We start from the raw sequence: 22995 nt of genomic DNA, 5'->3' as shown, positions 1-22995 counted from the left end.
ATGATGTGATCCCGTTATCAATGACATCCCCATGTCCATAGCCAGGAAACCATGACTATCTGTTGATCAACGAGCTAGTCAACTAGAGGCTCACTAGGGACACATTGTGGTCTATGTATTCACACATGTATTACGATTTCCGGATAATAAAATTATAGCATGAATAATAGACAATTATCATGAACAAGGAAATATAATAATAATCATTTTATTATTGCCTCTAGGGCATATTTCCAACAAAAACATGAAAAAAATGAAAAGAACAAAGGTCATATATTATTAAGCATCATGGACCATTAAAAAATACCCTAAAAAGGCATTAAGTCTTGGGGGTGTCGAAGTCTACTTCATCATCCATCGACGACGTGTCGTGATCAAAACTCGTGGCGCATTCAGGTCTCGGTCTTAGCGGAGCAAACTTGTTGAAGCCCAGAAGCTTGTGTAACGGGCAGGAAGTAGTTAATGTAGACCAGTAGACGCCAACGGCCATCATTTGTGTAGCAAATCACAACAATCGCAACCCTAGATAAGAATACGTTGGAGAGGCCCTATAAAATGACACATGTTCGGCTAGACGGGGTCAGGGAACACAAAATCTCACACGCTCCCCAACAAGGCGCGGGTGCTTAAACTTCGTCGGTTGAAAGGGAGCTGGATGCGTGAAGCGGGGACACTTTATTCCACGTCATCAACCACGCCACCAAATCACCACGGTCTATCCGAGATAAAACCTAAATTTACTTCTATCAGTATCACCACCGAAATGAAGACTTAGGGTCCATACGAAGAAAGAGGGTTTCGCCGGGGAGCTTGGTAAATTGGTCATTGCCGCTGTCTCCTAGGTCACAAGAGTGGGTTGGGGAATAAATGATGCGCCCTTTTGTTATAAAGAAACATGTTTTTTTGTGCACTCCACTGAAAGATATGCGATCATAAAAAAAATTATAACTATTTATAGTCAAAATGTCTAAATTTAGGAAGCTTGGCTAAAATTCTCAGATTATGCGTACAACCCGATGTCAATGGCGTGAATAAAAATACAAAAATGAAATAGCAATTGAAAACAAGTTACTTGAGAAGGACAAGGTATAAAAATTTGAACTAGGTAGTCATTAAAAGGTGGCAAATATATAAACGATTAAACAATATTAGAAATTTGAACTAGTCCATGACTTCAAAATAAGGACATGGATACTCAAATTAAGCATTAAAATTTAGGCAGAAAAAATGCCGCTCAAACGTGCCTAGGCATTGGGTGTAGGCCTACCTTGGCCATGGAAGGAGGTTTAGGCGTCCAACGGGTCATGTGTCGGCCAACAAGGTCCTCCGGCAAGGAATCGACCTCATCCGACAAGTAGTCAACCTTTCCGGCGAGTAATCAACCTCTCCGGCGAGAATTTGACATCTTTGACGGGAAATCGACGATGGGGAGAGAGAGGGGAGATGCGCCAAGTTCTCCGTGGTGGGTCATGCATGTCACTGGCCCTACCACTCACTCTGCTTCTCTACAAAGATATTACGTGTGGTGGCCGCTCCTGATTTTTGTAAAGAATTTCTTAATAATGACCAATTATCCTGACGAGTTTTTGTTTGTCCATGATGACGTATTCTTAGAATGGTCACACCTAGAGACGCGTGGATAATGCTTGTGCCAAAGTAGAGGGATTCAAGACATGTTTGAAATGCTCACCAATGAGATCGAATAAATTATAGCCCCCAATGGGCAAACTAATGCAACCATTTAATAAATTCCTGAAAACACCAATGAAACAATATACATTGAAAATAAAAATATATGTTTCTTAAGAAGCCTTGTCCATACATATCATCAGTCCCACCTTCTGCTCATGCTCATGAATTCAAACAGTACCAATCTAAACCCATGTAGAGATATCAGCCCTGTTGAATCTACGGAGGTCCATGGTGAATTATGAGTACCGAAATAGTGACAACTTAATCAAAAGTGCTATTATGAGCACGAGCTCAGATGAGCTCAGATGAACAGTAAAACCGTGTGAAATAAAAAGAAAAAATCTGATATTTTTGGCAATAAACATCAATGTATGTTTCACCTGCATGCAAAACAATCATGATGAAATGACAATCATGGAAGTTTGAGCAAAAAATACAAAATCAATGCTCCCCATCCTTTTTGGAGCGTCGATTTCGTTTTTTAATCCAAACTTTCATGAATGTCATCCCATCACAAATATTTACATGCAGGTAAACACACATTGATGTCTGTAGCCAGAAAAAACAGGATTTTTTTCATGATGTTACTGTTCTTCAAGCTCATATGAGCTCGAGCTCACAAACTCCACGTCTTGCATATTTTCAGGTATTAAGTGCTGGAATATCTGCTCGTGGTTTTGGAAATTTCTTTCTAATAAAAGAAGCTTTTACATGCCTACAAATAGTCATTGCAATCTGATCAGGAAATTGTGAATTAAAACCGAATCCCATTTTGCAAGAACGGATCTCAAGTTAGAAAACGAGTGCATGAATTTCATCAGATACTAATGTAGAGGTGTGATATAACCATGTGTATGTGGCATGCATATACAGTAATGCCTCTCCAAACATGTATTCAGTTCAGCCCTGTGTATGTGGCATTTGTATGTATACAGTAATGTCTCTGCAAATGGGTATTTGTACATCGTCTCAGGCAAAAAAAACCTATAGATAACATCTAAGATTGTATCCCAAAATTAATCGTTTGAGTCCGAGCTATCTAAATGATCATCCAGCACTGCAGGAAACTGTTTCTCCTGGGGATTTAACTGTGAAGCTGGGTTACAACTGCCACTGCTCCGAGATTGACTCGCCGCCTTCTTTTGTGATGCCCCAACTTCCTTGCAGGCCTTATCTAGCATCACCAAAAAATCTCTTACAATGACAAAGAGGCTAAATCCGTCATCTTTCGCATCGTTTCCATGGAAATACCGGATTGTTTTCTTCACCAATGATCTCAACCTCTTCTCTTCTTTCAACAGAAAGTTGGTCTCATTCTCTGCATGTTCTACGAAACGTGACAGCGAGCGGTGGAATCCACTATTCTCATCTATCGTTTCCATGTCAGAGTTCAGGAACTCCTTTGTGTTCAGCAACTCACGCCTGAGCTGCAATACACTGGCAGACAAAGCATCAGCATCTAGCGCGGCTATGTTCTTGGCATTAACCAGTTCACTGCTAAGCCCTGATACAATCTTTAGGCCGAGCTTGGAGTAGTACTCGCCATCTTCTTGGAGAGACCCGTTCGAATCGTCTCCGGAAGGTTGAGTCCTTCCACTTTCCATGGCCAACCTTGCTTCGCGGACACCTTCGGACCGAATAATCTCCTGGACAACAAAGTGAAGCAATGTAGTTTTTCCATCGGCACCCTTGACATCTGACAACTTCAGAAGGGTGTCAAGTTTGAATGCGTTAGCACCACCACGGAAGGTCCCGTCATTCAAACGGTTTCCAGTTTTGAGAACAGCTTCTAGCAGCTTCAGAAAAAGGCGGTGCTTTAGTTCCCCACAAGCAGCCTGACACCAAAAAGATAGTCATTTTAGTAAAGGTTGGAGTGCTTTTCAGATTTAATACAGAAGTCAATTGCTTTCACTTGGCTTACCTCCAATTGCAGGAATGAATCCCTGAGACTTGAAGCATCTTCTTGCAAAGATGACATGAAAAGCAGAGCGCTGATCCTCTTGTAAGCAAAAGGAATGTCAGTTAGTGCCTTCATGACTTGTTCTGCAAGACCTAGTTGCGAGTAGTCCCCATCGTAAAGCCTGAGTTTCAGCTCCTCCTCATCACTTGGTTTCATTCTCAAGATCGTCTCGAGAAGTAGTCTAGGAAGTTCATTTCCTAGAGAACAGAGGTGAAAGGAAATGTCAGAGAATGCTGCCTTTATCTGTGCAGGAACATGCATCTTTTCCATATATGAATAAACAAGCTACATGACCAATCAACAATAGTTTATTATGAACGAACAGCTACCTTCAATGAGAGCATCTTGAATGTCCTCTACCCTGACATTCATTGCCTTGAAAACAACTGCCAGGTTGCACGATTTCTTAAAATCAAGAAGAGAAACATGCTGAGGTGAAGGGTCTGCCATGGCAAGTTCCTTGTCCTTGGTGTTGTTTCTGTTGCCAGCGCCATAACCAAACAATGCCTCTATCATATCCTCGTTCACACTGCAAAATGCATTTGTCAGATACAAGCCTCAAAATGCAGACAAATGGATTAATAACTTGTTGCTAGTGTAAAACTTACTGAAAAGAACCAAACTTGATGTCATGCCAGGCCATCGACTGGTTAGGATTGGCAAGAACTTTGTTCCAATAGAATGGCCGAAGTTTGGGTCTTGGAGCACCCACTTCAGCTTCAGATGATTCACTGGCCTGCTCGCTTGCAGATGATCCTTCAGAATGACTTGACTCAACAGGTGACAGCTGAGGAAATCTTGCTAATGAGCCTTTGGGAGGTGCAGGTGGGGGAGGACCAGCCTTCCTGACAGGAGGAGGCGGTGGTGGAGGCGGCGGCGGTGGCGGTGGCGGAGGCATTGGTTTAGGAGCATCACTTGTGTTGTTCTGTGTTCCTCCAGTAGCTTGCGCGGGAGTTGACGCATCAGTTGAGGTTTTAAAACAGCATGGAAAGCACCGACTCATGCTGCCTCCGGGCTTAGAAGCCCTGACCCCTTGATCATCCTTGTGAAGCTGACTGGAGGATGCACGGATATTGGGTGACGCGCCTGCATGAAATTGATGCTATATGATATAATACCGCACCAAGAACAATCCAACATAGGTTGACAAGAAGGGATATTGCCTCACCAGGCGTGTTAGCCAACTGCATGTCAAGAAGAGGATGGTCATCTCGAGGCTCGCCAACAGAGACCTTGCTCTTGTTGCATCCACAGCAGTAGAAAATCAGAAATGCAGCAATGAACGAGAAGGCCGCCGTCGGGAGCACGACAGTCAAGACCAATTTTATGTAGTTATGCTGCTTATCCGAAGGTGAGACTGGAGGAGGCACTCCCCGACGCTTCTTTGCAGGTTTATCTTCGAGATGTCGGCTGCGAGGTTCGGTGTTCGGAGAGTTGGGAGGTGTAAATGGCGGCTCCGTCAGAGAAAGAGGAAACCGAGCTTCACCTCCAGAGGAAGGAGCATCTCCAACCATTTGATCAGCCAAATGCCGTCTTCTTGGATAGAAGTTTGAACGAAGCAAGACCTGCTGGTCCTCAAGATAGTTGATAAATTCTTGTGACATGCCCAAGCTGATATAATTTGCGCGGATACAGTCATGGGTAACAGAAGACTTGTCAGGTGGAAGAAGGGCCAGGAGTTCGATAAGCAGCATCGTCTTCAGTTCACCCTTTGAAGAATGGCTTGGCAGTTCTTCATAAGCAAACGTCTGCCCAGTGCCTAAAATTTCCTCCGCGCCAACTATGTCTTGTAAGCAAATTGACCATATTTTGTCCACCTGCATCCATCCATGAAACATTCTAAACAGTGAGGATTATATGATGCTTCAGCAAACATAGCAAACAGTAAGGATTACTTGTAAGCAAATTTAATTGTAAATGCTGACTGCTAATTGACTAAAGGTCCAGAAACAGCCTGCGATACTCATGCTGAAAAGTTCTTGTGGAACTGATACGCTTTCCATGAGTAAACAACAGAGGCCTACTTTTTAAAGGAGATGAAAGGGACTCGTACTCAAAAGTTTTATTAAAATCAAAGCAAAGAAATCCACAACTAACTGTACTAGTACATCCGTCCCTATCCTACAAGAATGAGAGTGCTTACGAGATCCCCATCGAGAACCAGTGAAGACGGAGGAGCAGAGGTTGAGGAAGAAGAGGGGGGCCGCGTCCATCCAGACAAGACATGCACCCCGTCCACCTCTCCTCCCCCTCTCGACGGCCCGACCAACACCGCCGCGACGAACAGCACGAGCAACCCCATCCTCCCCGTCATGGCTGCCGCCTCTCAGATGCCCGACCTCCCAAAACCCACCATCTTTCGATGGGTCTCGCCTCAGTGGAGCGGCAACAGAGGGAGGAGGATCGCTATATCTTGGGCCGTTGGGCGGCGGAATCGCCGAGGAGGAGGAGGAGGGGTGGGTGCCGTTGGTTATGGAGCACTGAAGACTCCCGGTGTCGGTCGGCCCGCACTAGCAGATGATTCTGGTAGTAGAAGTGCTAGGGGAGTCAGCGTCCTGTGGCGTTCGTTGTTTTTATGGCAAGACGTGGATGGATGCCCATTTCCTTACTGCTTGGAATTTGGAAGGAGAAGTTAGGCGTGACGGCACCCGCGGAGCAGGAAGAAGAGCCGGGCGCTGACTTCCGTTCCGTCCACGTGACGGTCACGCGAGAGGATCGAGCGCCTGGCAAGGAAGAGGAGAAGAGAAAAAGAAACTGCTCCTATAGTACGAAAGGCGGAGCATTTCTTCGCGGCGACGACGACGGCGAGGCGTCGGCGCCCCGCTCGCTCGTGCCCTCATGTGCGCAGATTTGGATTCAGATTTCGCTCGAGCTCGATCCTTTGCTTTCCGTCGCGTCGCGACTGCTGCCACGGGAGACCAAGCGGTGAAAACTAGTTACTGCGTTGACTGGGGAGGGGATAATGGAATGGACCTTCTCCGTCGTTTCTCGCCGTCGGCGGCGATGGACCTTCAGATTCCGCTCGAGGTCGACCCTTGCTGCCACCGGAGACCAAGCGGTGAAAAATAGTTACTGCGTTGACTGGGGGGCTGGGGAGGAGAGAGTGGACCTTCTCGGTCGTTTCTCGCCGTCGGCGGCGAGGCGATGGACTCCGCCGTGCAGTGCCGACGCTGTTCGGCGGTGCGTCCCTCGGCCCGCCTCCGTCGTTCCCGGGAGACGAGTTCGTCCGGCCCGTGGGCCTTGACCCACTGGACTCCAAGAAAGCCCTGGTCCGGGCTACTAGGGCCCGGGCCCGTCGACAGAGGGTCACGGCCCGAGAGAGCTGAGCTATCACTTTTCTCCAAAAAGAAAAACTACTCCCATTTGTTTTCCTGAAAAAAAGGAGAGGGCCGGCCGGGCTAGCGTGCGCCACCTGGATACACCTGGGGGGCATGTGGACCGGAGAAGAAGAGACGCGGAAATGAGCTAAGCTAAGCTATATTCGATCCGCCGCCCACCCTCGCGCGAATCCGCCGCGCCGACTACCTGGGACCCACAGACAGCGCCTCTCCGCCGCACCGCCCCGCCGGCCGTCCTCCACCAGGTAAAGCTTCGTGCGGTGCTCGCTAGCTCGCTCCGCCGGATGGGCCGGAGAGATCTGCCTGCCGGCGGCCTCCGCCGGCTGCTTCTCGACCTAGTAGTACTATTCTTTCTCGCCGTTCTATCTTCTCGCGGAGTTTCCTGGCCGGCTAGTTGATCGCCCTGTGGAGGACAGGGGGATTTTGCTGATATGGCAGGGATTTCGATGTTAGCCCCTACGGCCCTGCCCTGCCATAAGTTCTTGTTCTGGTAACCGGAAGAAGAAGCTGATGCTAGATTCTTTATTTTATTTCATTTTTGGGTAAACTGTTTACTGGAGCAGCCGGAAATCCTGTGGCATCAGACCGATTGCGGTGTGATGGACCTTCTCGGGGTGTCTGATTTCATACCGCTAGGTGGCCGGCCTGATTAGTTTCCCAATTGTTGCCATTTCAGTGCTTTGGCTGGTAGGATAAGTATTCCCCCCCAAAATAATGGGAGGTACGCTTCTTTAGGCAAATTAACCGTCGGTGCTATGTACTCCCTCCGTCCGGTGAAAAGTGTACGTCTAGAAATTTTAGGACAAATTATGGAGTGGGCTAAAAATTGCATTGGGAAGATGCAAGCCATCATCTCTCTCCTCTTAAATCGCCCAACCCCCAATGAGCTAAGTGCATGTAGAAATTAAGAAGACTGTATAGAATACTATTGGTCGTGATTACCGTGTGATGAGAGAAAATACTTTAAAGTGCATTGGGAAGATAGAAGTACACTCTTTTGTGGACAAATTTTAAACCCAAACGTACACTCTTCAGCGGACGGAGGGAGTATGTATGCTTGCAATCACGATGAGATGGGCAGTACAGTCCCTGAAAGAGCTATGCTGGATTTTCTTAATTTTGTCATGGACTCCTGAATATGCTTTAATGCTTGTGCGTTTGTAGCAGCTTGACCCCCGTTTGTGTTACATTTCGCTCCATGGTTGTTCTGATTAGGTTTGTTTATTTTTCATTGCAGTTCTGGGCTGGTGACACCGTAACGGATTTATCTTGGAAAACTCGGAAGTGCTCCGGGGAGTTTGGCCCGGAATTTACTTGTTGAGTTATCACAAGAGTGGTGGCTCCATACTGGTTCGGTATTTGTGTCTTTACTCCTGGCCTCTGGAGCACCGAAGAAGTGAAGAGTGGGGGATATTGTCGTGGTAGGCCACATACCTATTAATAGACCGCTGTAAACGTAGTGCATAGTGGACACTGAAAGCACTATTCGGCTTTCTAAAGATAGATTGCTATAATGGAGGATAGGAGGACAATTCTGATGGACCGTTATGAAATCGGGAGGCAATTAGGGCAAGGGAACTTTGCCAAGGTATATTATGGTCGGAATCTCGCAGGTGGACAGGCTGTTGCGATAAAGATGATCGATAAGGAGAAGGTTTCGAGGATTGGCCTAATTGTGCAGATAAAGAGGGAGATCTCAATAATGGGATTGGTAAGGCATCCCAACGTGTTGAAGCTTTTCGAGGTAATGGCTAGCAAGAGCAAGATTTACTTTGTTTTGGAGTATGCCAAGGGCGGCGAGCTTTTCAACAAAATAACCAAGGGAAAGTTAAGCGAGGATGCTGCGAGGAAATACTTCCATCAGCTCATCAGTGCCGTAGACTACTGCCATAGCCGAGGTGTTTATCATCGCGACTTGAAGCCGGAGAACCTACTCCTGGATGAGAATGAAAACCTTAAAGTCTCTGATTTCGGTCTAAGTGCCCTGGCCGAGTCCACGAGACAAGATGGCCTCCTCCACACCACCTGCGGAACTCCAGCTTATGTTGCTCCTGAAGTGCTTAGCAGGAGAGGCTATGATGGTGCGAAGGCTGACATATGGTCCTGTGGAGTAATTCTGTTTGTGCTGGTGGCTGGTTTCCTTCCTTTTCATGACACAAATCTTATAGAGATGTATAGGAAGATCTCCAGGGCTGAATATAGATGCCCTCGCCCTTTTTCAGTTGAGCTGAGGGATCTACTGTATAAGATTCTTGATCCAGACCCAAGCACTAGAGCTTCCGTTTCAAGGATAAAGAGAAGTGCTTGGTACAGGAAACCCGTTGATGTAAATGGACTGAAGATTAAACAAGAAACAAGAGACAAGGTTCAGAAAGGTGAACCCACAACCTCTGAATCAACAGAAGGCAGCAATTCAGAGGTTAACCAAGAAGCGTCATCAAGCCTCACAAACTTGAATGCCTTTGACATAATTTCTCTCTCAACTGGATTTGACCTATCCAATTTGTTCGAAGAAAAGTATGGCCGGAGGGAGGACAGATTTACCACTAGGCAGCCAGCAGAGGCTATATTTGCCAAGCTGAATGAAGTGGCCAAGAAATTGAAGCTCAAAATCAAGAAGAAAGAAAACGGTGTCTTGAAATTGGCAGCACCAAAGGAAGGAATGAAGGGCATTCTTGAGTTTGACGCAGAGGTTTTTGAGTTTGCGCCTTCTTTGCATTTAGTTGAATTAAAGAAGACCAATGGAGACACTATAGAGTATAAACAACTGATGAAACATGAGATAAGGCCCGCACTTAAGGATGTGGTTTGGGCGTGGCAAGGCGAGTCGCACCCGCTCCCTGAGAAATTTATCCGAGGAGAGCAGCAGCAGTCACCTTTGCCATCACAGCAGCAGCAACCACCTTTGCTATCGCAGCAGCAGCAATCACCTTTGCCATCGCAGCAGCCACAGGAGTAATCGGCCCCATTGCCAATCTGCTACCACAAAGGCACAGGACGAGATGCAGCCACTGCCGCCATGGCATCAGCAGTACCTACCAAAAACTATTGTTGGCAGCACCTACAAACCATGCGGAGCGTTGCAACGTCCAGGACCAGTTTGCTGTCGCAGCAGCTGCATGATTTGTTCAAACAGCCAGTGCCATATGACTTGTTGACAGACTTGTCACCGGTTCATCAGGTTTATCTTGTGTTAGTAGTAGATCAGTTGCCTACCATTTGGCATTTCCCCCTTCTTTTTAGCTCCTTTTGTATTGCTGTATTTTCTTCTGATGTTGTATATTCCCTCTTTGCCAAAAGCACGCTCAATTTTGGGGACCTTTGTGGACTGCAGAAATTTGTGTTCGGTGTGACTGAAGATATTGAATAGCTATAACAGAAATCATGGCATGCAGCCATCACCATATCTAGAACACTCTAAACTAGGTAAATGGATGTAACCATGTGATGTGTGAACCTGTGTGAGTGAACAAACATCTATTTGGAATCTGGACATTGACTAGAACTACTGTATATGGAGCCTAGAAAATCATTTTGGTTGTTCATCTTTCCAGTTTTTGTATTTTGAATGTTCATCAGCTAGTGTCTTCTGAAGGAGCTAAATATCATGATTATATCTCTTTTTTGGAAAATGATTATATTATATATGTGTCGAATAGCGAACGATGTCATCTTCTGATCATCTAATTGCCACCTGCTGTCTATGTTTGCCTTTTGCCTTGCAGTCTTATTTGTCACCTGCTGTAATGTCATCTTCTGATCATCTAATTGTCACCTGCTATCTATCTTTGCCTTTTGCCTTGCAGTCTTATTTGTCACCTGCTGTAACTTTTCCTGTTTGCATTTGCACGCGAGAGATGTTGAGAAACGCCATCCAACGCCCTTGGAATTTTATCTATCCCTCTATTTTTTTCAAGACAATTCAGATCTGTTGACGAAAAAGCGAAGAAATAGGTTAGTTATTCCATTACAATGCCATCAAGAACAAGAGAAAGAACGAATGTCCTGCTTTGGGATTTCGATTGAGAATCTGGTCATCTAATTGGTCATTTACGAATGTGAGAAATGTTGTCTGTAAGGGCTTCGAACCTTCATGTTACATCGGGTGTGATTTGTGTTCCAAACTTCCAATCAGCGTTACGCTGATGATTTGAAGCATACCTCTTGGTTTCTCCATAGCTAAGCATTTTCAGATTCTGGGATTCAATCGAATCAAACAACCAAACATAGAAAAAAAAACATAAACACTAACGTCCACACGTGTGGACATTCCGTTCACATGCGTGGATCCGCGTCTGTTTGTGGATGCACGAATCTTGGCATGTTTGTGGTGCCACGTAGGACTGGCTGGTGTGTGAGAATTCATCCGGTCATCCACACGTCCGTTTCATCACACGGAGGAGCCGGTATGTGGGCGTTTAGCAGTTCGCCCACACGTCAGTTTTCACTCACGCATAAGGGCTGGTGTGTGGGCATTTACCATCTCGCCCACACGTCCGTCTCCTTTCCCACACCCAAGCTGTCAGTTGCCATGCGTTTTGCAGTGTACATGGCAACTGCTCTAGTGTGCTTGTAAGCACATGGCAACTCTTTTTTTTACCTGAACATGTCAATTGCCATATGTTTTGCAGGGTACACGACAACTGCTCTAGTGTGCTTGTAAGCAGATGTCAACTCTCTCTTTTACCCGAACATATTGTTTTGACATGTCTCTTTGTAGCGTTACACGACAACTGCCTAGTGTTAGAAGGTGGCAACTCTTAAAATTTTCAAATCATGGCAACTGTAGTAAACCAGATCATATATGTCAACCGCTTAGTGTTAGTAGGTGGCAACCTCTAAAGTTCTCAAATCATGGCAACTATAGTAAACCAGACCATACGTGGCAACAACTGCACTTGTTCAAAATGGCATCTAGCACTTGACCTAAAGATGGCAACTGTAGTTGAGCAACCATGGCAACTGTAGTTGTCCGACATGGCAACTGCAGTTAAACAGACATTGAAGAAGGTCCGAACCATGACAACTGCGGGGACGCATGGTGACTGTCACGCGGGGCATGCGGGACCGTGAGGTAGGTGGTTGAGAGAGGTCGTGTGGGCTTATACATTTTGCCCACACGTAGGCGTGCGAGAGGGGCTGCAAGGAAAAAAAAGCGTGTGGGCGCTATATGTTTTGCCCACACATAGACGTGTTGCCCACACGTAGGCGTGTGGGCTGGTTCTCTTAGACACCACACAAAACGTGTGGATAGACCCCTTAACACCCACACGTGTGGCAGTTATCGTCGTCCAAAACAAAATTAAAGTATTCTAATCCTCCATTATTTCTATGAAAATCCTTTGAATCAAATAGGCCATGATAATTCGTGAAGAAAGAAAATTCAGCATTAGGGCGGCCTTAAGAACTTCAGCGATGATATTTTTTAGGGTGGGGTGGGGGGTGGGTTGCAATACTCGAACGGCAATGCCTGGCTGTATTGTACGACAGGGCAAACGATAATAGGCAAAACCAAGGAAGACACTTGGCATCTGGGAAGTGAAATGGTTCCAAAATCTGAGATGGAGGAAAATAGACAAAGAGAAGCACATGCATCACTGGGCGTGATGAACCAATCATCGTATCCGGCTGCGGTTTGACTAGCGTTGCGCTCAAGTACTCATTTGAGACATATCTATCTTCTCCCTGTCGATGCTCAGTCTTTCACATCGTAATACTATGGTTTTTCTATTTATGTGATTGTAATTTTTCGTGAACAAGAGAGGCATTTATAGGTCAGAAGAAACACATTTGGTACTATTATCTTTCAAGAGACCGACGCTCCAGTTTGAGCCCCATGGACACGCATTTTGTGGATATCCACACTGAGCGAACGAAGCGACGCTTTGTTTCTTAACTCATATTTCCAACTCAAAGGTTTATGTTGCCTCCTCGAAGGAGGCTATCCAAAACCTCGACTAAATGGGCAATATGCATGGTATGAAAAAGGAGAGGGGAAATTGACATTTTCACGAGAAAATTGTACTAGGTCTTATGACAACATCATGTCATGCGTCGAGTAAAACAAAGTCGGTCTTATTAGTGCCACAACCTTTAATTTTCTAAATCACATTGAATTTCGACCAAACCGACATCATCTCCATGTAGATGCTCTTTCAACCTTGATCATCGTCGTTCTCTCTTGTTGATCATGCACACCCTGCCCGATCATCGACCATTATTGGTCATCCCTCTAGGCAAGAGAGCGGCGGTTCTCTCTTGTGCAACCCTAATCACCAGGCTAAATTTCGTGTTTTTACCCTTTTTTGAAACTTAATTGAAATCTGACCCTAGTCTGAATTTTTTTCGGGATCTGACACTTTTGCTATCGCCAAGGTCCCTGGCGGTAGGGTTGGATGCCCTACCGCAAATTCCTCCTAAGTATTGAACACAGTGTGTGCTCGTACCTACCGCCGAGCACCTTGGCGGTATGGTTGTACATGCTACCGCCAGCCTATTCGGCGGTAAGGATGTTTCCTCCCGCCAAGGTCCCTGTCGATAGGCTGTTACACCCTACCCTCATGGACTCTGGCGGTAGCAAAAAGATCAGATCTCAAATTTTTTTAAACTAGGGTCAGATCTCAATTAAGTTTTAGAAAAAGGTCAAAACATGAAATTTTGCCTAATCACCACAACTATATCACCGTTGTCTCCTTTGTTGGTATCACCATCGAGCACCCGACACTAACACTCAAAGGAGATGCTTTTGTCTCATCTCGAGCGATGGTCACCTCGATCAATTTTTTTCACAAGTAATAACTTTATTTCTCAAATAATAGCAAGATTGTTTACAATTTGATGAGAAATAAAGTCGGGCACACCATCGTCCCATACCACAGATGATCTAGAACTAAGGGCATCCTTTGCTATAGTGTCGTGGAATTGTCACGGCAGATGTCCTAGTGTGAGGACTTAGTCGTGGAGCCATCGCGATGAGGTTAGCTTAAAGGGGTTAATCAGGACAAAGGACACGAGGAGTTTATACTGGTTCGGCCCCTTACGATGAAGGTAAAAGCCTAGTCCAGTTTGTAGTTGGTATTGCTAGGGTTTCGATGAGCAGGGAGCGAATACACTTGACTCGGCTCTCGATCTGCTGTTTCTTGTCCTAAGCCGCCGCCAGGTCGTCCCCTTATATACACGGGTTGACGCCCTGCAGCCCTTAGAGTCCTGGTCGGTTTATACAACGTATCCGGCTCGGTGACCTTTCTCATATGCCTTACAATACAAACTTACATACATGGCGGTTTATAATCATGGGCCTTAAGCCGCCTTTGGGTCTGGACCCTCTACCGAGTCTATCTATGAACTGCCATATGATCTTTGGGCTTCATTGAGACGGATCATCATAGGGATGACCCGGCCCCTCCTGGGCGGGTCATACCCAATAGTTATATCCCCAACATTAGGCCCCAGGTTGATTTGAACTTGTTCATGTCAATCTTCAAGACTTAGAAAAATCCTTCCATATCCGCTGCAAAAACTTTGTAACCCGCCATGACGTTATCTCCAAGAATTTCAGAAACTCGCCACGACGTCATCTTTAACGGATCTTTATATTAATGTCTTTCCAAAAATCGAGGCGTACAATTAGCTGGATAACCATCATTTGGCCTCCTCGTCTTTCGCGCCTGTCTGTTCCCCTGTCTCCTTATAAATAGGACCATAGGATCATCTTCCATTCTTCTCCTTCTCCTTTCTTCCTTCTTGCAATGCCTCATCCCGCACGAACCTCGCCGCCATCGACCTCCATCCTCAACCTCAACTCTGGCCGCTGCATCGCCCTGAGCAGACCAGAAAACTGCGGCGCTACTCCGCTGTTCTAAGAGCATCAGTAAGCCTTCCTTCCTTCATCATAGACCTGTCATTAGGTTTTGTCAGTGTTCATCAGTGTTCGTCAGCGTTCGTCACCGCCCTTCTTTCTCTTTGTTTAGATCCATAGGTTAGATCCCAAAACCATAGGAAACTTGCGCGGTGGTAGTTTTAGCACTTGTTTTAATACCAGAATATATCCCCACCGCGACAGATCTCCTCTAGGGCACCTCTGCTTTTCCACCATCACGAATTTATTTCCCTTTTTCTGAACAGCGATAGATCCAAATTTGTAACCTCAATCTGCGGAATCTGTTTGTCCCAATACTTAGCAAATTTTGCTTTCAGCAGCTCTTGAATATCTTAGACATGGCGGCTTACCCTGCCGGCTTATCTTTACTTCATATACCATTAGCCCTCGCTTAAGCCGCCATTATAAACATGTACTGTAATTTGCCGGCTCAAGTCAGTTGGTGGGATTTTGAGGTAGATCAACTCTGTACTTGATACTCTATCAATATAAACAAGAGCAGGATATAGGGTTTTTACCTCCATCAAGAGGGCCCGAACCTGGGTAAACATCGTGTCTCCTGTCTCCTGTTACCCATCGATCCTTGATACACAGCTTGGGACCCCCTACCCGAGATCTGCCAGTTTTGACACCGACAATGATACTTTCATTGAGAGTTCCGCTGTGTGATCGGCAAAGGATCAATGGCTTGCCCGCAGATTAACTGTGACGCCGGCATCTTCGTCGCCGGCTCGACTGGTCACCTTGGCTCGACTGAGGACCACGCTCCATCTCCGATCGTCATGTTCGGACGGGGGCCTTCATCAACATCAACTCCGACCTCTATCATGATCGTAGAGTAATCATCCATGGAGCTCGGGGGCTCAACGTCAACATTGCCCTCGGGCGGTCGTGCCGCGTTTTTGGACAGCGAACTTGTATCCGCCGTCACTGCCTCCTCGAGCGTCGGTTTGATGATTTCTTCAGTAGAATTGTGTGGAATTAAGCCTACAATAGCCATGAAAAATTTCGTCGAGTTCCGATGGAGGAATCTCCGGCAATCTACGATATACCAGAGCCTTGTCAAATCTGGATGGGAATCTGGACGAGTTTAGGCGTGGTCTCCAGAGCCCAGCTCGGGGGTCCTTTGGAAGATCCAACCGTTCATCTGCTGCGGAATTCCCATATCTACCACCCCTCAAAATTTCAGCTCGATCTGACGGTTCAAAATCCGGGAACCTTCCGATGAGTGAACCAATTTTCGGATCTGTTTCCTGCGCAAATACGGATCCAACACGAATTCATGTTTCTTTATGAACGTGATATTGGATAACCTTCTTAAAGGAATTTTCTTCTACGGTATTGTGTGTTGTTTTTAAACACGTGCCCATAAAATTTTAAGCCTCCTCTGAAATAATCTTCACCATCATGCTGGTGTAAAACCAGTCCGGCAATATTGCTCCACGGCTGCCGACCTGCGCTAGACACGTTGTCGCTTTTTGAGCCGAGCTTAAATTCTTCGAATCATCATCTCGGCAAGCGAACAAGAGTTCGGAATCACCAAGGATAAATCATCACCAACATCGCCGCCCCACGGACTACACGGAGCTGGCACACAGGCATCGCCGCATGGTCACTTCATCAAGCCGGCATTGACCGCGTCACAAGTTACGACATGCGTCGGCATGGCCGCACTATTGCTTCTTCAAGTCGATGTCCATCACGCCGAACTGCTTCAATACCTCGGTTGACGTGGCAGCTGCAACATCTCCTTACCGACCTACTCGGTCTCCTCGACTAGACCGAGGGCTTCGCCATCTCTTCATCAACTTACTTCGGAGACTTCGGCGTCACCGGTCGACCAGCTTCATCACATTAGCTGGACCACGGGCTTTGCCTCGGCGAGCCAACCTTTGCCAGCATCGCCATGCCACCGCTTCATCACCCATCAGGCAATGGGTGTGCAGATCGAGTCCCAATTTTGGGAGTAACCTTTCTCCAGATTGCTACAACAGATAAACTAGGTGCTATTAATCCTAGTATTTTTTCTTGCTTGGGTTTATTTTTCCCAAGGAATTATTACTCTGATTTATTTCATCATTTGTACACATGTCTATCAAATGGTGGCCGCATTAACAACGATCGCGTGGTGGTTCGGTCAGTTTTCGTATATAGTTCGGCGAATGCCGCATCCGGAACTCAGACCGGCATGTGAAGTCAGGCTTTGCCACGCCTTCACCGCGTCACGCCGATGCCCTGCATCGACATTGACTTCGGCGCCAGGTGATCGACTTTGACTGGGTCACATGGTCACTTTGGCAAGCCGATGCCGTTGTCCCAATCGGCATAAATCGGCTCGCGTGATCACCTTGTTGGTCGAATCGCCATACCGACGTGTTCGGTTGCCTCGGGGACTTGGGCATCACTGAGAGAGCTCTACCTCATCGAGTGTTCGGCACACGGGCCATATTTCTTTTATTATTCACTTTGCTTAAATTATTAATTATGCAGAGATTTATTATTATTATTATCATTATTATTATCATCTCCGGATTGCACTATTTTTTGTGCACAGGTAAATGATTTCGGCCGGGCAGCGCTATTACCTTGGCGCACCAATGTGCTGATGTGGGGGTTCTGTCGTCACCTCGCCGACCTACCGCATCACCTCGGCTGGACCGGGGGCTTCATCATCACTTCATTAACACACGCTGGGGGCTTCGGCGTCACACTGCCGGCCTGCTCTGTCGCCGCGGCCGGACTGGGGTTTTCACCTCGCCCATCGACTATGCTGCGTCACCACTTCATCAAGCCGAGCTCTTTACTCGGACATCTCGGGGCCGGCTTGGGGGCTGGGATCTCGTCCCGCCACAATCTCGGCCTGCATCATCAACATCGAGCACATTAACCAGCTAAGTCGCTTTCATGCTCAAAAACTTTCAGTTTTAAATTTTGTTCGGTTCGACCAAGCATTATACTTTTTTGGCAAAAAGTTGTTTGTGACAAAATTCCTTATCAAACCTTTGTTTGTGACACACAAATTCAAATACCCCGTTTATTTAGGGGTTTCTGTAAGTGCATCTAGTGCCACCCCTAGTTGGTTTTGGAGTATTGACGACAAACCTGGTTGAGGGACTAATGTGTTTGTGAGAATTGCAGGATAACACATGTAGAAGTCCCTCATTGATTCGGTCTTCCTACCAGAGATGAACCCTAAAAATGAATGAAGACATTGAAGTCAAAGGTGGTATGTGAAGACATTCACATTGAAGACTATGACAAGAGAAGACATCGCATGAAGACTATGGAGCGCGAAGACTTAGTTGTTTCGTCGTTCTTTTTTCTTCTTTGTTGAGTCATAGGAACCACCGTACTGTTAAGTGGGGTCCAAGTGAACCAGTCAGAATGACTGAAGTGATGCTTAACCAAATCCTATGTCTTTGAGTGAAGACTATGAGAGCAAATCTTGTCCAGAGTTGGATAAGTCAGCTTTGCTTGTAGCCCAAGTAAAGTTGCCGTGTGTGTTTGAAATCTGACCGTTGGAACACGTGTCAGTTCCTTAGTGACAAAGGGTCATTTCGGACAAATCAGGTCGGGTTGCCTAGTGGCTATAAATATCCCACCCCCTACAACCATAAACGGTTGGCTGCTCAGAGTTAGTGCACGACTTTTATCGTTTGAGAGCAACCCACCTCAAAGCCTTTGAGAGAGAATCCCTTGCGAGGATAAAGCCCTAAACACCCAGAGCCAAAGAGTGTTAGGCATCACTTAAGTCTTCCTGTCTGTGTGATCTGAAGACTTATTACACTTGAGGACTGTGAATCCTCCAACCGGTTAAGCGTCGCGTTCTGAGCATCCAAGAGTCATTGTGGATCGCCGGTGAACGAAGTCTGTGAAGGTTTGGAGGTCTACCTTGAAGACTTACCAGAGTGATTGGGCGAGGACTGGGTGTCCTTAGCTCAAGGGGAATAAGGTGAAGACGAGGTCTTCTGAGTTGAATCTCAGCCTCCCTAACCAGACGTACAGTTGTCACAGCAACTGGATCTGGTCCAACAAATCATTGTCTTCAACGAGTCACTGGTTTCATCCTTCCCTTCCCTTTACTTACTATTGGTCCTTGTGAAGTCATTGTATGATTGCTTTATCTTTTTTCTTCACTGAGTGACTGCTTGTTCTGATTGGCTTCACAATATCTTCCTACTTGATCTTTACTGCCTAGCTGCTATTAGTCATTGTGCTTTCACTCCATTGAATACTTGATTATGGTTTGCCTAGTGTAGTCTACCTTCCGCTGCATGGTAATAGGTTTATTTCTATCATTTGTCTTCGAAACGTCTATGTTTTGAAGACTTTCATAAAAATCGCCTATTCACCCCCCCTCTAGTCGATCATTAGCACTTTTAATTGGTATCAGAGCAAGGTACTCCCTTGTTCTATGTGATTCGGTTTAACCACTTGGAGTTTTAGCTATGTCGACTGCAGGGATAATTAAAGGTTCTGCTGCGTGCCCCGTCTTCGATGGAACTGAATATCCCTACTGGAAGAATAAGATGCGCATGCATCTTGAAGCCATTGATGTCAACCTATGGTATGTCGTCAAAAATGGCATTCCCAAGGCTGGTGAAGGTGTCACCGCTGCTGATGTCAAGAAGTTCGTTCAACTGGACTCCACTGCCAAGAACATCATCTGTGGTCATCTGACCAAAGGACAGTATGGCCGCGTGAGTGCTTTGGAAACATCCAAGCTAGTCTGGGACTGGCTCTCCAAGGTCAACGAAGGCGTCTCAACCCAGAGAGATCAGAGAATCAGTGTCCTTCGCAACCTCTTCAACCGCTTCAAGAGAAATGACAATGAGAATGTCCAGCTCACGTTTGATCGACTCACTGACATCACAAATGAGCTTCAAGCCCTCGGCGCCACTGAGATCACCAAGCATGAAGTCGTCAAGACACTCCTGAGATCACTTGTCAGCTCGTTTGACACCCTAGCCCTGATGATTCAAGAACGTCCTGACTTCAAGACACTTGATCCGTCTGACATACTTGAGAGGCTCAACACACACGAGTTTCAGTTTTCTGAGAAAAGAGACATCTACGGTCCCAACTATGGGCGAACTCGTGCCTTGAAGGCAAAAGCTGTCTCCTCATCTGAAGAAGAATCTGACAGCAGTTCTGATAATCCTGAAGACATTGGAAAGGAGCTTGCTATGCTTGTGAAGAAGTTCCAAAAATTCACCAAGAAGAAAGGCTTCAGAAAGTCTTCACGATCAAGCTCAAGGAATGATGAAGCTTCTACTCATGACTACAAGAAGAGAACATGCCACAAGTGCAAGAAACCTGGCCACTACATCTCTGAGTGTCCGCAGTGGGACAATGAGAACAACAAGAAGAAGAAGAGCAAGGAGTACGACTCTGACGACAAGAAGAAGAAATACTCAAAGTCTTCTTCCAAGCCTTCCTCAAAGTCTTCATCACACAAGAAGAGCTCATCTGGCAAGGCACGTGCGTTTGTTGACAAGGAAATGGATTCAGAGGAGGAGTCCGCTTCTGAGGAGGCGGAGGTGGAGTCTGAGGAGGAGTCCGATTCTGGCGTTGCGAGTCTGGCTACAGCATACGTTGCCAAGTCCATCTTCAACACTGAAGACAATGACTTCATCACCGACACCGATGCAAATGACAAGGACTACTCCGCTCCTACCTACTGCTTCATGGCACGCAGTGCCAAGGTAAACACACGCACTACTCACTATCAAACATCTAGTGAAGATGACTCTGATTGTGGTTCCAAACCCAACTACAAAACACTTGCTAAAATTGCAACTGAACAACAGAAAGCTATGGAACATATTCAAAAACGGTTAGACAAAAGCGATGACCTGTTAGACGCTGAAATGACTCGATCTCAGTCCTTGATTGAAGACATAAAAAATCTTCATGTTAAGTATGAGGAACTTGAAAGTCGTCATGAAACGCTCTCAACAACTCATGAAAAGCTTTCCTATGATTATCTTCAAAGGAAACAAGATCTTGAGAAATTGAGAGCGGCTCATGAAGATCTTCAAAAGGAAAACGAGTCACTTCGCGCCAAACAGATCAGTTCCGCTCAAGAAGGATTTGAACCACCATGTCTTAAATGTATTGAGCATGACAACGGTACTTTTGTTGCTGGTTGTTCTACTGCTGCTACTATTTCAATATCTTCAACTGCTGATGTGCCAACTAACCCCTCTGCTGAGGATGCCACTGCTATTGCTGATGAGAATGCTAGGTTGAAGACATTGCTTGAAACAGGGATGTTCAAAAGTCTCAAAGGGCATCAGACACTATGTGATGTCCTCAAAAGGCAGATCCTGAACCGAAACCCTAGGAAAGAGGGTGTTGGGTTCGAAAGGAAAATGAATGCTGATGGCTCTTACTGGAAACCTGAGCAGTACCCCAAAACCACATGGGTTGCTGCAAAGGGACCTTCAGTGGATCCATCCACCCTATCTGGCTTCACTTGTGCTAATCCCATTGTTATTGATGAATCCTTTGATGCAAACTATAAACTATTTAAGAATCAGAATGGTGAAGTGTTTGCCAGGTATATTGGTACTAACTGCAGGAATGGGCCGCCTATGAAGAAGGTCTGGGTGCCGAAAAGGTGTTTGGAGAATCTTCCTGTGAATGTCGTCATGACACCACAAGTGAAGAAGACAAACCCCAGACCACAGGCTTCATATGGTCCAAAGGCTTCATATAGACAGAGGACTCACCTGAGTCGCACTAACGCAAATGTTTTGCAGGGAAACCTTACTCAGGCCTATGAATATGAGCGCGTTTCATCAAACCGCCATGTTCATAAGACCAAAAACTATTCTGCTTATTCTTATGAGTACTATTATTCACCTGCCAGACTTTTTGCTAGGGCTCCAAAGCCAAAGTTCTCAGATGCTGCACTTAGACACATTGCTTCGAATCCATCCTTGAAGATGTGGGTGGCTAAGAAATCTTAACTCTCTTTTGCAGGGAAAGGTCTCTAGCCGAAAACCAAAATCGTCTGAAGCTATTGCTGGGGACCTTAAACATCTTGTAGGGCGCAAGATCAAATGCCCAAATGGTCTTATTATGTATTTTGTTCCTGAGTCGCTTGCTACTTGCCCTATCAGTCCTAACCTCGATCTAAGCTTTCATAATCCACTTGCCCGTCAAATGTTTTTGCTTCACAATTCTCTTCGTGAAGCCTATCCCCCTAACTGCACTGTAGGGTACGACACCAGCTGCTTTAGAATGGATTATTGATAGTGGGTGTACTAATCACATGACTGGCAAGCGAAGCCTTCTTATGGACTCAACCTTACGTCCATCTGAAAAAAGTCACATCACATTTGCTGACACTGGTAAAAGTAAGGTATTGGGTCTAGGTAGAGTTGCAATCTCAAAGGATCAACACATGGATAAAGTCATGCTTGTTGAATCCCTTGGTTTCAACTTAATGTCTGTCTCAATGCTTTGCGATTTAAACATGATTGTGATGTTTGGAAAATATCGTTGCCTTGTTCTAATGGAATCTGACAAGTCTCTAGTGTTTGAAGGGTATCGGAAAGATGATTTGTACGTGGTAGATTTCTCAGCAGGGCCACATCTTGCCGTATGTCTTCTAGCAAAAGCTTCAGAATGCTGGCTCTGGCATCGGAGGCTAGGGCATGCTGGCATGAGGAACTTGCACACTCTTGCAAGAAAGAAGCATGTCATAGGCATCGAGGGCGTCAAGTTCAAGAAGGATCACTTATGCGGTGCCTGTGAAGCAGGAAAGATGACGAGGGCCAAGCATCCCTCGAAGACAATCATGACAACGACTCAACCCTTCGAACTGCTCCACATGGACCTTTTCGGTCCCACTCATTACTCAACTCTTACTACTACTGCTTGTCTCTATGGCTTTATCATTGTTGATGATTATTCAAGATATACTTGGGTGCATATAATCCTATACAAGACTGAAGTGCAGGATGTCTTCAGACGCTTCCCCAATCGAGCAATGAACAACTATGGCGTCAAGATAAAGCACATCAGAAGTGACAATGGCACTGAATTCAAGAACACTGGCCTAGATACATATCTTGATACTTTGGGCATCACACATGAATTCTCAGCTCCGTACACGC

General features: G+C 46.0%; 2 protein-coding genes across 2 annotated transcripts; one reads left to right on the top strand and one right to left on the bottom strand.

Annotated features, from left to right (window-relative positions):
• Positions 1 to 2504: 2504 nt before the first annotated feature.
• LOC125515974 (formin-like protein 10) lies at positions 2505 to 6916 on the bottom strand. Its single transcript, XM_048681451.2, has 6 exons — positions 5796 to 6916; positions 4821 to 5469; positions 4261 to 4738; positions 3982 to 4181; positions 3614 to 3849; positions 2505 to 3527 (listed from the first exon to the last, which is right to left on the bottom strand). Exons 1-6 carry the CDS (start codon positions 5964 to 5966, stop codon positions 2709 to 2711), a joined length of 2553 nt encoding a protein of 850 aa, XP_048537408.1. The 5' UTR covers positions 5967 to 6916; the 3' UTR covers positions 2505 to 2708.
• A 130-nt stretch (positions 6917 to 7046) lies between these two features.
• On the top strand, positions 7047 to 10495 carry LOC125515975 (CBL-interacting protein kinase 26). Its single transcript, XM_048681453.2, has 2 exons — positions 7047 to 7235; positions 8228 to 10495. Exon 2 carries the CDS (start codon positions 8504 to 8506, stop codon positions 9947 to 9949), a length of 1446 nt encoding a protein of 481 aa, XP_048537410.2. The 5' UTR covers positions 7047 to 7235; positions 8228 to 8503; the 3' UTR covers positions 9950 to 10495.
• The last annotated feature ends 12500 nt before the right edge of the window (positions 10496 to 22995 follow it).

This window comes from Triticum urartu, chromosome 6A (assembly GCF_056163025.1).
Source record: "Triticum urartu cultivar PI428250 chromosome 6A, HENAU_Tu73, whole genome shotgun sequence".
Lineage (NCBI taxonomy): Eukaryota > Viridiplantae > Streptophyta > Magnoliopsida > Poales > Poaceae > Triticum > Triticum urartu.
The sequence above is the reverse complement of the archived record's forward strand: the minus strand, read 5'-3'. Positions and strand labels throughout refer to the sequence as shown.

What these genes read in the sequence shown, in the direction of transcription:
- LOC125515974 (XM_048681451.2), bottom strand. Translation starts at nt 5,966, where the DNA reads ATGACGGGGAGGATGGGGTTGCTCGTGCTGTTCGTCGCGGCGGTGTTG. An exon ending in GCAGTTGGCTAACACGCCTG is followed by an intron (nt 4,739 to 4,820) that starts GTGAGGCAATAT and finishes AATTTCATGCAG; the next exon opens with GCGCGTCACCCAATATCCGT. An exon ending in TCAAGATGCTCTCATTGAAG is followed by an intron (nt 3,850 to 3,981) that starts GTAGCTGTTCGT and finishes TCTGTTCTCTAG; the next exon opens with GAAATGAACTTCCTAGACTA.
- LOC125515975 (XM_048681453.2), top strand. Translation starts at nt 8,504, where the DNA reads ATGGAGGATAGGAGGACAATTCTGATGGACCGTTATGAAATCGGGAGG.